At 34.4% G+C, this 13,923-nt stretch overlaps 2 protein-coding genes across 2 annotated transcripts; both read left to right on the top strand.

The window, feature by feature from the left end:
* Positions 1–350: 350 nt before the first annotated feature.
* On the top strand, positions 351–8,267 carry LOC144434009 (uncharacterized). The gene is made up of 5 exons (XM_078122446.1): positions 351–663; positions 3,667–3,894; positions 4,357–4,497; positions 5,994–6,167; positions 6,751–8,267. The coding sequence occupies exons 1-5, from the start codon at positions 351–353 to the stop codon at positions 7,251–7,253; spliced, it is 1,359 nt and encodes a 452-aa protein (XP_077978572.1). The 3' UTR covers positions 7,254–8,267.
* A 1,543-nt stretch (positions 8,268–9,810) lies between these two features.
* LOC144434061 (U1 small nuclear ribonucleoprotein C-like) lies at positions 9,811–12,499 on the top strand. The gene is made up of 5 exons (XM_078122514.1): positions 9,811–9,844; positions 10,419–10,461; positions 10,855–10,963; positions 11,282–11,482; positions 12,116–12,499. Exons 1-5 carry the CDS (start codon positions 9,837–9,839, stop codon positions 12,250–12,252), a joined length of 498 nt encoding a protein of 165 aa, XP_077978640.1. The 5' UTR covers positions 9,811–9,836; the 3' UTR covers positions 12,253–12,499.
* Positions 12,500–13,923: the final 1,424 nt, after the last annotated feature.

Raw genomic sequence — 13,923 nt, 5'->3', positions numbered from 1 at the left:
TTGAAAACAGCTGTCTACATTGTCCATTATCTGATTTATTCACAACCAACACTTTCTGAATCAATCAGCCAGACGTTTCTATGGTTACAGCTACCTAAGTGCCTTAACACATAACGATTTGTCTTGACAGAGATTCTATATATACAGATTGTCTATAGACTGCTCAGGTGTTTTGACATTTACATTTGATGTGATTCAGTCTATGAATGCACACGCATAGAGTTTAAGAAGTATGTTGTCTATATTTTGTATCTGCGGCTTGTCTTCCCTAGTTTGACTTTGATTATCACCGTGACTGTGTTATGACCTTGCCAGTCTTTCAATTGACCAACTCAATGATAGAGCTAAAAATGCCAGAGAAGTTACGGGGGTTGAAAGATGGCTATGTGAAAGTCGACGCCAATGAGAAGAGAAACAGCAGTCTGAGGAAGAAGAAGATGAAGTTTTACAGACGTCAATGTATGGGCTTGGTTTTCAGCAGATGGAGTATTATAGCCGTCCTCTTTTTAGTATGGTTAATATGGCTAGTATGGTACCTTAGTAGTAGAGATAAAACTATACCACAGGAGTATGGTGAGCTTCATGTCTTGCCGATGGAGCTAGCCAATGAGAGAGGAGCATATTGCCTGGATGGATCACCCCCAGGATACTACTTTAGGAAAGGTAAGTTTGTAAAACAACCAACCTATGAATGGTTAACATTTCTGTCTAGTCTTCGCTCAGTGCCCCTCCCCCCCCCCCATTTTTTTTCGGGGGGGGGGGGGGGTTCTGTAAATGCTTATTGCATCAAACTCAAAGTATTTCAAGTCATAACTAAGGCAGGTTTGTGATTTAACTTCAAACATGTCATTGCAAGTAGGGGAGGTCACTCAAATATGAAATTCTTATCTTCCTAGTGGCAAGGTTATTAAAATTCTTCATTGCTAGAAAATTACAGTAAAGTGTCGCTGTTTGTGAAAGAGCATCCTGTACTAGCTTTGTGAATGCATACATGTACATTATAGAATAAAACTTATCAATGTATTTCTTCAATATTTAGACATGTTTAGGATGTATATCAGATACAGTCATAGGTTGGACAGGTTCACCAAAGCAATGGACGAAAAATAGTATATTTTATAAATGATGCAATAAGAACAAGTATATGGCAGTAAAATGTATATAAAATATATGTAAACAATTAGATGTTTGTTATTCCCCAATATTTTTATTCGTTCGGCCAAGAAAAATATGGGTGACCTAAGAGGCCCTTGTCACTACGAGTCGCTAGACCAGTAGTGACAACCCTTAGGTCATGGATATTTTCCTGCTGAATAAAGAAAAAATATGGGGGATAATATAATTATACCATTGCCAGTAATATAAAAAAAAATCTGGGAAACTAATGACAATTTAGACTCATATTTCAAACACAGCAGAACCAATGACATAGACACGCATTGTCATGACATAGACGTGCCTTGTTGTGATGTAGAACGACCAGAGTATATATTCTGTATCTTTGTTGGACCTGACTCATGCATGGTATAAGAACAAGTATATGGAAAGGAAAATGTATATAAATTGTACATAAAACAATGAAAAATGTCTTTGCTATAATTACTGCACATAGATTACTTGTACATGGATTCAGGCTTTACATAGCATATTGTATGAAATCTACTGGTATGTGAAGGCTATATTAAAAAAAATCAACAGTGCCCAAAAATGAATTCACTCTTTTTCTGCCTTTAATTAATAGTTGAAGTGACAAGCTTATTTCAGTTGAAATTATTGACCATCTATGATGTAGAATCACAGAAAGTGTTGACATTAGGCTGTTTTCAATTACATGCAATACAAACATTGTATTGGACCTACAGACTGCTATTCAAATGAGGTATTAAATACCATTACAAACTCATTTGAATAACAAAAGGTTGATGTTTTATATTCAGACCATGATATCCATCACAGACCATGTAGATTTTATATGGATTTCTATATTTAGTACTACAATGGATACATAGTGTATTCATGGTGCTAATTTTTTTTTTTTTTAATTTGTACATTTCTAGAAATTCATCATATCATGAATTCTGTATTTTTTTATAAACAGCTAATATCAAAATTGTACAATAGATTGTTCATATTTTATAGATCGAAAAGGTATGACAAATGAATTAATTTTAAATATTTATCACAAAATATGTAAATATGTTTATCACAAAATTGATATTTTTGGTTGAGATGTATACTGACAGAAAGGATAAACAAAATGAAAATTGTGTATGATTTCATGAGAGTACTAAATACATATTTACAAAATCTTGATGATTATTTAACATAAACAACAGGTGGTGATATTTTTGAATGGATTATATTTGTGATTCTTTAATGAATCAGGTAGAATTCAGATATTACAGAGTATATCATTTCATAGTATTATGTTAAATGTGCCACACCCTAAAATATGACTATATCATAAAACAAATGAGATTTACCGTATGTTTACTACATGAGAAAAATTGAGTTGGTATACATGTATGTACAAGTTGCAGACATTGTATACAAAATACATTCAAACACAAAAGATTTGGGTTGACATACAGTTATTAATAAGTTTCCATCAATTTTTCCTCCATGCATGATGAATATCTTATTTTCATTCCTCCATGCACAGATGATATTTTTATTTTCATTCCTCCATGCATGAATATCTATATTTTCATATTTTCATCCTTCCATGCCTGGATGTCTTTATTTTCATTCTAAGTAGTCAAATTCTTAAAACAATGTTACTACTTTTCGTGTTTGCCATCTTGACCCTGACCTGTTGTGGAATGTTTTGATGGGGTTGTACACAACACAGACAAAGTAATTCATTTGAGAAGTAGAGCAGAACAGGCATTGACAAGTCTGAATATAACTGTTGTCTTCTCTCCACCAAACTATTGTAGTCACCACAAACAACGAACATATACCAGACTAATTAAGTGTAATCAGGGGTCTAGGTAGTCTCTCTGCCAGACTCGTGACTATCATCCTTTAGCTTTGTAAGGCACACGAAGTGTGCCCTGAGTGGTGAAGCTACAAGAAGTGAGGGACTTTACTTCTCGCGGCTAAGCTGCTCGGCATACAAACAAAGATTTGGGACGATAGCCTCGAGTCTGGCAGTGAGACTAAGGTCTAGACAATTTCAAAGAATTAAACAATGAAATAAAATGTATTAATCTTTTTAACTCTGATCAAAGACACACACTTATGGCTCTGACAACTTTCATGAAATCAGTACTTATCAAGAGGAAAGACATTCCAGAGAGTTAAACGAAATACATTTCATTTATCTAACCTAAAGTTTATACTTTCATATATTAAAACCTTATTTTGTAAATTATTGTTACTCTAGTTTATATATTTACTAGTTTGTCTTAGCACCAAACACTTATTGCAGAAAATCCAATGAAGAAATGTAATTTTCTAAAGACTGCAATAAAGATTCTATTGTATTCATAACTATTGTATTCATAACTATTGTATTCATAACTATTGTCTTCATAGCTATTGTCTTCATAGCTATTGTTATCTGTCCAGCAAACTATTATAGTCATGTGACATTAAAGGTCAAAAGAGTTCCCTCTATTCAAGTCATTCTGATATTTACCTGAGTGTTTTATTATTTCACAGGTCAAGATGATGGTGTTAATTCATGGATTGTATACTTACAAGGTGGTGGTTGGTGTTGGAATATGTCTGACTGTTATCAAAGGAGTTTGACAGGATTTGGATCATCTAAGGAATTTAAACAAACTTATCCATTTGATGGATTTCTGTCTAATAATAAACATATCAATCCTGACTTCTATAACTGGAATGTTGCATATTTTGCTTACTGTGATGGAGCTTCCTTTGCAGGTAAGTTACTTGCCAGTGAGGTGATGGACTGCCTTTGCACGTAAGTCACTTACCAGTGATGTTATGGACTGCCTTTCCAGGTAAGTCACTTACCAGTGAGGTGATGGTGCTTCCTTTGCAGGTAAGTTACTTGCCAGTGAGGTGATGGTGCTTCCTTTGTAGGTAAGTTCTTACCAGTGATGTTATGGACTGCCTTTGCAGGTAAGTCACTTACCAGTGATGTGATGGGCTTCCTTTGCAGGTAAGTCAATATATATATAGTGGGGCTAGTTTGACAGTTGATAATCAATGAATTGGGGGAAATTAACTTGCAGATGATAATTCTTAAATCTTATAAAACAAATTTTAGATAAAATGTTATGAAATTAATGACAGTGCTTGACATGTATACATTCCATGATTTTTTGACATAATATAAAAAAAAAATTAAATTTCAGTGATTTGACTTCCTCCATTTTATAGGGAATGCTGACTTTGCTGTGGATTATGAGGGAAACAAGTTGTACTTCCGTGGTAAAAGAGTGCTTGATTTACTACTAGATTATCTTATAGAGCAGAAAGGATTAGCTAAAGCTGATCGGATCATACTGAGCGGTGTCTCAGGTACAGTACATTTCTAAGTTTTGGCATTTCCACAATTTGCATTTTGTAAGTACAGAAAATTTCTCATGTGGAATCAATGATTGTTTTTATGCAGACACTGGATTAGAAGTCAATGCCTGTCATGGAGAACTTGTAGGATTCTATTCGTGATCAAATAGATAACATGTGGTTTGTCATTAGTTTGGTTCCCTATAGGGACAGTGATACGGTTGGCATGTACAATTTGTCCACCAAGAACAACACCACTGTTTTGGCATTTCCACAATTTGCATTTTGTAAGTACAGAAAATTTCTCATGTGGAATCAATGATTGTTTTTATGCAGACACTGGATTAGAAGTCAATGCCTGTCATGGAGAACTTGTAGGATTCTATTCGTGATCAAATAGATAACATGTGGTTTGTCATTAGTTTGGTTCCCTATAGGGACAGTGATACGGTTGGCATGTACAATTTGTCCACCAAGAACAACACCACTGTCAGGAACAACAACCAGAACAAAAATCAAATATAACATTTCCAAAGCACTAACAAATCCCCCCCCACCCCCATCCATTGAATTCTTTACGTTCAGTTCTTTACATTGCTTCCAATCAAAGTATAAATGATAAACTACTGCAACATACTGATATATTACCAAAATGGGTCTGTGCCTTTGTACAGATCAAAGATGCATCACAATTGTGTGTGTCATTACTAATAACTTGTATCATAACAAATTTCAAATTTGGCACCTCTTACAATTACCAAGGTTTGTTATTGTTACACATCACTCTGTACATCTAGCCATGATGATATCTACCAATAGACAGGGTTTAATGAATGAATATTGCACGCCCATTCAGCAGTATTATCAAAGTAAATAGTTATTCAACTTTGCCACTGAGTTAAGGAAATGTTGTGACTACTATACCTAAATCTATGTCAATGCATCAGGATAAGTTCAGTAATGTATCAATATATGGCAGTACTTCATCATTCATTCTCCGATTGAAAACACGGTAAATGCATCATTATTGAATACTATGAACTTTACCTACTAGATATTGTGAAACTCAAGTTTGCTAAGGCCAAATAAAAAAAGTTGTTAGGTTCCGGTTACCCGACCCCCACCTAGTTTTTCATGCCAACCCTAAACTTTTTTTTACGTATTCGAGAAAAATGATAATAAAATCACGAAAATCGTGAAATCTCACAAGAAATAGTGGGTGCGGAAACTGACATCAACTTAAAAAGACAATATAAAACTATTCTTCCAATCTGTAATGGTCGTACATCTGATGGGAAGAAACCAATAATACAGAGACCATTTTGAAAACAATGGAAAACCTGAACTACACACTCACACATGAATAAAAAATTATATTAAAATAAAATAAAAAATCTACCTATCCCACCTATTTTAAAATTGAATGTAATCGGAACCACACAATTTTTTTTACACCTAAGTTTTATCTCAGAAATTGATTTACTCTTGAAACTGCATTTACTCTACAGCTGGGGGATTGGCAGTCTATATTCATGCAGACTACATCCGGAGTAAATTTCCAGCAGTGAATAACTTCCATGCTTTCCCAGATGCAGGCTATTTTCCTGATGTGGTTAATATCACAAATTTTCAACACATTCGGATATCATACCAAAGAGTCTATAACCTACAGAGAGTTGAAAGTAAGGATATACACACATGTAGTTAAGGAGAAAGACATTGATGTATGAAGTAATGATAGACAATTACCTAGTTAGACAGAAAGACATACAAGTTTAGACTATAAGAAACATGTTATGTGTATTGGTTTGCTACAATGTTTCAGATAAACTAGTTATATAGTTGCAATGCATTGAGACAACAAATCTCTTCTCAGTCCCCACTACAACTGAACCCATCCCCAAGTCCCTTACAAAATAAGGGTTAATGTCTACTGCAATAGGCCCTTTCAGACTGCAAACAGGAAATTCAGAATACAGCGCCCTCACTCAAATTGGGGGTATCATCACCTCAATACCATTTCTTAAAACCATTGTCCCTTGGTATTCTGTAGAAATGTAAATCTGGGATTTTTTTGTATTTCTTCAGACATATAGGAAAGCGGCAGTGCTCTATGATTAACTGAGTAACAGATACCATGTTTACCCCCAATCTACACACAGACAGGAAGTAGAGTGCCACTATAGCAAATTTTGGAAAGGCCAATTGGCAGAATTAAATTGTATATTTTGATATATCGTATTCTGTCATTGATTTGAATTACAGATAGCCTGAATAAAGCCTGTTTAGCTGACAAAGACCAAAACACAAAATGGAAGTGTTTTTTCCCTCAGTACACATATCATTATATCCAGACACCAATGTTTATCTTGAACTCTGCCTATGACTACTGGACTCTGTGGTTTATTCTCAACCTGAGGTGTTATCCATCACTGTGCAGTCCTAAGGAGAAATTTCACTACACAAAATACCATGGTGATTTCATGAAGATAGCTCAACCGTTACTGGATTCTACAGTAGATGGTGTTTACTTGTCTTCATGTTATGCCCATTCACAGTCTGTTTGTAACGTAGATTGGAACGTATATCTCGTCAACCAAACAACTCCACAACAAGCGTTCTCTGATTGGTACTTTCATAGGAAGACAGTGAGGGAGTCCAAGTACTGGGACTGTACCACACCAGCATGTAACCCAACATGTGATTGGAGCTTGGAGTTCTACAATAACGTTACTGCTACATTAAACAGATATGATTTCTTCATCTAGTGATGTTAATTTCTACCATGATGCTGGTTGTAGATCACATGCACGAAAACAGATTATACAGATGAAGTCTGACTTTTAAGGGTTTAACCGTATGCCCAAACTTAAACATGCTTGACTGTGGTACCAAAGATTTACGATTATCCCCTGCTTAATCTTCACTTCACTGTAACAGCAGACATTTATTTTTAGGTAACCATGAGTGAACATTGTACTATAGTTGTATAACGCGATCCTCCTACCCCTTCCAAATTTCAGTGGTGTACAGACTGACACCATGTTTAAATCATATCACAATAATGTGTCCTCAAATAATAGTTGTCTTACATCAGATGTGAGTTGTCATTCTTTTATTTTATTTAAAAACTACATTTTACAAAATCTACTCCAAAATTTATTTATCTTTATTTCTACACAAAGATATCGAGTTCATTTGTTTCTCAGCTTCTTATAAAATCACAGCTGAATTTATTGAGGAATAGGTTTAAGAACTGAATATCTCATTGAAAATTTGTCATAATAAGTCGTCCTAAAATATTGGAATACTTAGAGACATTGAGTCAAGTTTTTGTAGATGTTGAATAAATGTTTTTCATTCCCAAGAAATGTTGAAGGTGATGGCTTGGACCTTTATCAGATGAAACTGTTATTTTATAATATTGTAACTCAGTCAATTACTCTCTTAATGTAATCAGTGCCACAACTGTGATTATCTATTGCTCTAAAATGAGACCAAGACATCTTGTGACATTTATGTTTACACGCTAGTCATTTTATGATTAACTTTGTGCTTTGTACTGGTTATATTGTTTACATATTGATTTTATAAAGAGACAACACATACTGGGCTGATAATTACAGCAAATGTAACAGTAGACATTTATGCTTGATATGGGTGAAATGAGTGTGACAAACAGTGAAAATACTTTAATTTATTGTTACTTGTTGTCCATGTTTGATAAGTTGAATCTATAGTATGATGATTCTTTCATCTTTTCAGTTTCCTTTGAATCACAAAATTTTCAATTAATTCAATAAATTTATCATTTAATAATTCCATAATACTTCATATGATATAATTGCCATTTAATGTGTTGGTATTTTGTAAAAATTAATAGGTAAGGTGTATATTTTATAAGGGGTATTTATACACTGTACATATATATGTGTCATTGTTAGACATCATTATAAACATTGGGATAAAAATCTAAGGACAATAATAGGGATTCTTTATTTCAGTATAAGTGCAATTATGGAATTGTTATATAATTCAGTGTGCCCTCTAAGCCAATTTGATGCACCACTGACACACAATTCCAAATGACGCCCCAAAATTTGGTGTTCCCCTATCTCTTACTATGTGGTGTCTTACAAGAAATCCCAGTTTTTCTCATTTTGATACAACAAAATTTGACCATCACTAGGGGGTACACTGGTTATATTATCAATCTCCTATGTCAAGAGGTAGAAATTTTATTTGAAAATAGTCATATCTGCCATTTTAATAGAATCAAAAGAAAATTTCAGTTGATTAATGTTTGTACATGGTTACCATGGTAATGTTTATATTCTTATTCATTAGAAAAAAGTTATAACTTTTATTTTCATCAAAATATACAAATAGTCAGATCGTCCATGAGATGGTGATGAGAATTTGTTTATAATGGCATCAAGGTACTAAAAGCAACGTCACAAACCCTTTGCTTTAGCAGAAATATGTGGGTTGGCTTCCAAGAATGATTAAAAAGTTTAAAGAGATGTTTTACCTGAAGATTATAGTTTAAATTGAGAGCCAATACATCTATCAGCATACCTTGAAATCAGACTTGTATTAGTTCTACGCTGACATTAATTCATGATCATACCTTTGTGTCAAGACATATTTACCGAGACTTTTTTTGTTTGCTTGGAGATTCAGTACATTTGCCTCAAATATCTTCTTTAACAAGGTAGACGGTGCTGCTATTATGTAAATCAGTTCATCATTATGCAAAACATTCTTTTCCACAATATTAGTTTGTAAGATTGCAACCTTGATGAAAAGACGACAGACAGGAAATTGTTAAAATCTATGAAAGGACCTGGAGATTTGAAGACTTTACCAACATCAGTACTGTGTATTTTTTGTGAATTCAAATGTGAGATAACATTCAGATTTATTTAAATATATTTGCATGTATTTATTGCTGATGTCTTCCATTTCTTAGAGAAATAAAACAAAGAATATAAACTTGAACTGAGAGTGTTGGTGGTTAATTAATGTAGTAGCAATAACCTTTATGATAATGTGTTCCAACTGTCCATGACACCTTTGACTGATAAAATATTTATGTATGTCCAAAATTATCAAAAATACAATAACACCTGATATTATAAATGTAGCAACTGTTTATTTTAAATAGATTATTGTTACCTTAGGCTATACTATTTCACTCGCATCCGTACACTAGTACTCCCGGGACTAGTACTATGGCTAGTTTGATAAAACAAAGGATTTATCACATCATAAATGGGGGCGCTATTCGTAATTCTGTAGCGCCCTCTATCACTAAACAAAAATCAGCGTGGGGAGCTTCCGGATGCATCATGCCGAAGTGAGTACGATTGCCTTTTAGTATTTTTACCTATTTTCGTTATCAAGTAAAAGGCTGAATGTAAATATTTGCGTCTTTCAGTTACTGTAGACGCATTCCAGTTTGTCCAAATGTTGATCGTTTGATTTTAAAGATGTATTTTACCTGATTCCATAAGGATCATCAACGAACATGTTTACGTTTACTTGTCGTACGAAGTAGACATCTTTACTATAATACTATAGTTGCACGAAAGCATTCAGTTTATTTGACATCTTTTTCCGAGTTATTTTGAAAATATGATATACAACGAACGCTTAGTGCCCCTAACTGTGTGTCTGAACTGGTAGAAATACTCAAATCCAGCAAGCATCATACCTAAAGCCAAGGTGCCATTGTAAATGGTTGACCCGGGCTTTGTCTTGACTTTTACACCATGGTCCATGGATTCGTCCTCACGACTCCTGAACGATATGGTCGTACACGGTTACACCATGATGGAAACCAAGGAGTATCACCGACTTCCATGGTTACACTCAGCTAAAAGATCTTGTAAATTATTAATTATTACACGTTTTTCTTTCTTTCTTGCTAGATATTACTGTGATTATTGTGACACATATTTAACACATGATTCAGTAAGTACCATTATTATTAAAATTACAAGACATATCTATTATTCACCTTTCAAAATAAATATCATTATTAAAGTGATCTTCCTATTACAGGTGAATATCATAATCTAAGAATCTTTCATTTTTATCATGTCATGTGTAATGGGTACCTATGATGTGACACGATCAAATATAAATGTCAAATCAATTTTTACAGTGTGCAGTTTTCACCAATGGTAAATGAACTTGACAGCAGTTAAGATAGTGATGAACTTTGACATAGGTAGATTCTCTAAGTATTGTCATGGAAGTGATATGTATGGTGGTATTGTGAAGCACTTACTGCAATTCTGTAATTTACCAATACATACATTTGATGTCATTGTCTGCTGTCTAAAATCTATTTTTGTATTTCAGCCTTCAGTAAGAAAGACACACTGCCAGGGTAGGAAACATAAAGAAAATGTCAAAATTTATTATCAAAAATGGATGGAGGAACAGGCACAGAATCTTATAGATCAAACGAGTAAGTAGAATATCTGGTTCTATTAGCTAATGTATATTTATTTATTTTCTTGTTCTAGACACAGTTTATCAAGTTTTAAATAAAGTCTTGTGATTATGAATAAAATGTGATATTAATAATTAATAATTAACCACACATATCATGTAAATGTTGGTAGCAGTCTTATCCAAATCTTTTATTTTGAAAGTTGTTTGACTTTATAAAGATATGTATGTCTACCTGACCACGCATACTTGAACTGCATAAGTGATAATGTAGTCTTAAATGTCTCATTCATTTCACAGTACCATATTGACATCACTTTCTTTTGTTTTCTAGCTGCTGCATTTCAGGCTGGTAAGATAGCAAGCAATCCATTTCCAAATGCTGGACCACCTCCTCCAAGGGGAGCTATGATCCCTCCACCAAATACTTATGGACCCCCAGGAGGGCCCCCACAGCCTGGAGCACCTCCAGGACCAGGAGGTCCACCTCCAATGATGGGTCCACCACCAATGATGATGCCACCAGGAGGACCAGGTATGTAGATTTGACAATGTAAATGCTGAAAGTCAAAAGTGTTAGAAAAGACACTCTGTGAAATGGAATCATACATGTATGTGTGTTGTATCTAATTCTAATGTACCGATACTTACCCTAACTCTGTGAAATAGAATCATCAACTCTGTGTGTTGTATCTAACTAATGAACTTACCCTTAAAATGCCAATATTGAAGTTTTGTAAATACGCTATAAAGCTGAACAAGGTGTTGATAGTAACTGTATCCAGAGATCATTTCAAAGTAAATGTTTTAAGACGGGTATAGTCAGTGTGATCCACATATTGACAATGTGTGACTTTACGGTCATGATAAACCTTGACTACTTTTAATCATACATAATATTATGACTGAATCTACCAATATTATAGGAATATAGTAGGGCTAAGGTATGTACCAGTTGGGATTTTGGCATTGCTGATAAATTAACCACTGCATTGATAGCCATGCAAAGTAACACTGAAATGTTGCTACTTGACATGGCATGGCAAGGCCTTGACTAGTATAGCGTAGTGTACAATGGACCAAGGGGTTTCTTATATCAACCAATCTGATAAAAGTTCATTTGTTTCAAAAGTATTATGATGTTAACTCTGATATTTATCATCTGTAGGTGGAAGGCCGCCAATGGGACCTATGGGTCCGATGTTACCAGGTGGTGTTCCAATGATGCCACCTATGGGACCAGGTGGACCAGGTCCACTACTCCCCAATCACAACCAACACCAACAGAATGGACTCAAGAAATAATGCAAGTTATTGTGGGCTAGGATTATGATTCCTGTCTCACATCCCTCAATGTCGTACATTTGTTGCTGAATTCATAACTGGACAAGATTGCTGGAACAGATCTGATATAGAGACATTCAAACCAGTATCTGACATTCACACCAGACATTAATGTATTTATACATCATTTGGTTTCATTTAGAATCATAGATTTTGATGGACAGTCTACAAGTGACTAGTTTTTATTCAATAAAGTATGTGTTTGTTTTTGTAGCCTTGTACATGTCTTCTGTCATTGTTGTTTAAACCACAGACAATAAAAAGTCTGTCCAAACTATTTTACCCTTTAGGTGTCAAAATGGTGACAGTGTTTGACGTGTACAGGATTAGCAATCCTCTATATGTGTGTTGATATTGAAAAGATTTGAAGTTGTGAAGCTGATGATAAATACACTCTCCTTGCTGATGAAGTTGTATCACTAGCAGATAGGGTAAGACAAACAGGGATCTAGAACATGTGAATCGGTGTGATCTTTATAGTCGAAGTAAACCCATTGACCGTAAACTTTCATGTAGGGTCTATGTTAAAACATGAGAGATGTTTTACACTGAAGGGATTTGGCACTTTGGAGTCATGAATATTCATTGTTCCACTATGACTATATTATTTCTGCTGACTCCCATGATGCATTGGCCCCTATGAAAGCATAAAGATCAACCTGATGTTCTCTGAAATTGCAAGTAATTGTAGGTGAAGTAAAATCATGAAATGACTCCAGAACCCATAGTTTATGAAAATGTCCATTTCCTGGAGTGGTGTTCCCCTTTAACAATTCAGCACTGCCTCATTTACTGGTAGAGTCAACCAGTGTCTATTGTTTACTTACTACATATGGCCATCATTGAAATGTAAAGATAGTTTTCTCAACAGAAAACAGTAGTAGATGAGAATTTTAAAATACAAATTATTATATTATGTAAATATATTCATCATTAGGAATGGCAGGTTGAAATCCTCTTCAAACTACGCCAGATACTGTAAACCTAGAGATATTTTCACTACTACAAAATTTTGTGACTTTGCAGTCTTCAACAAGTTCTCAAAGACCCAATTTTCTCTTATTACCAGCCTAGTACATTGTGTTCATGTACAAGAGGACATTTTTTGTTTTCCGGCGAAATTAGCGAAAATAAGACCTCAGTGAAAATGTCCAGGTTTACAGTATATATTTGATATTGTCACATACTGAGGGGGTCAGTACCATGATTATGAAATGAACTTTCTATACAGGTAACACTACAATTTGAATGTCTAAGTGGCCATAATTGTAAAAACAATTTATTTTCTCTCCCTGTATTTCACAGATATAGTATGCCCCCCCCCCCTCCCCGAGTCCATAGATTTTGTATGTCTAGTAATAGTATCTCCAGAACTACACAGTTTTGTTGACTGCAAACTGTAGATGTGATTCAAACATGATTCATACAACTAGTTTTCATGTATTGTGAAAACAGAAACAGTGGATAATAATTCTGTATTCTATTGGAATAAAAGATAGTCATATTTTAATGTTTGGTGTCACAGTTTAAAGTTACATGTAGTGATATTGCTAACCACTGCATTTCGGTGGCCATTGTCTTGGTCGGCAGCTGCAGGTACAGCAAAACAAAAGAACACATTTAGTCATCTCA

This window comes from Glandiceps talaboti, chromosome 4 (genome assembly GCF_964340395.1).
Source record: "Glandiceps talaboti chromosome 4, keGlaTala1.1, whole genome shotgun sequence".
NCBI lineage: Eukaryota > Metazoa > Hemichordata > Enteropneusta > Spengelidae > Glandiceps > Glandiceps talaboti.
Note: the sequence above shows the minus strand (reverse complement) of the source record. Positions and strands in the feature narration are given on the sequence as shown.

Excerpts from the sequence above, each read along its gene's own strand:
- LOC144434009 (XM_078122446.1), top strand. The coding sequence starts at position 351 with ATGCCAGAGAAGTTACGGGGGTTGAAAGATGGCTATGTGAAAGTCGAC. Across the intron at positions 4,498-5,993 it reads CATACTGAGCGGTGTCTCAG|CTGGGGGATTGGCAGTCTAT; the intron begins GTACAGTACATT and ends TTTACTCTACAG. Across the intron at positions 6,168-6,750 it reads TAACCTACAGAGAGTTGAAA|ATAGCCTGAATAAAGCCTGT; the intron begins GTAAGGATATAC and ends TTTGAATTACAG.
- LOC144434061 (XM_078122514.1), top strand. Across the intron at positions 10,964-11,281 it reads GAATCTTATAGATCAAACGA|CTGCTGCATTTCAGGCTGGT; the intron begins GTAAGTAGAATA and ends TTTGTTTTCTAG. Across the intron at positions 11,483-12,115 it reads GATGCCACCAGGAGGACCAG|GTGGAAGGCCGCCAATGGGA; the intron begins GTATGTAGATTT and ends TATCATCTGTAG.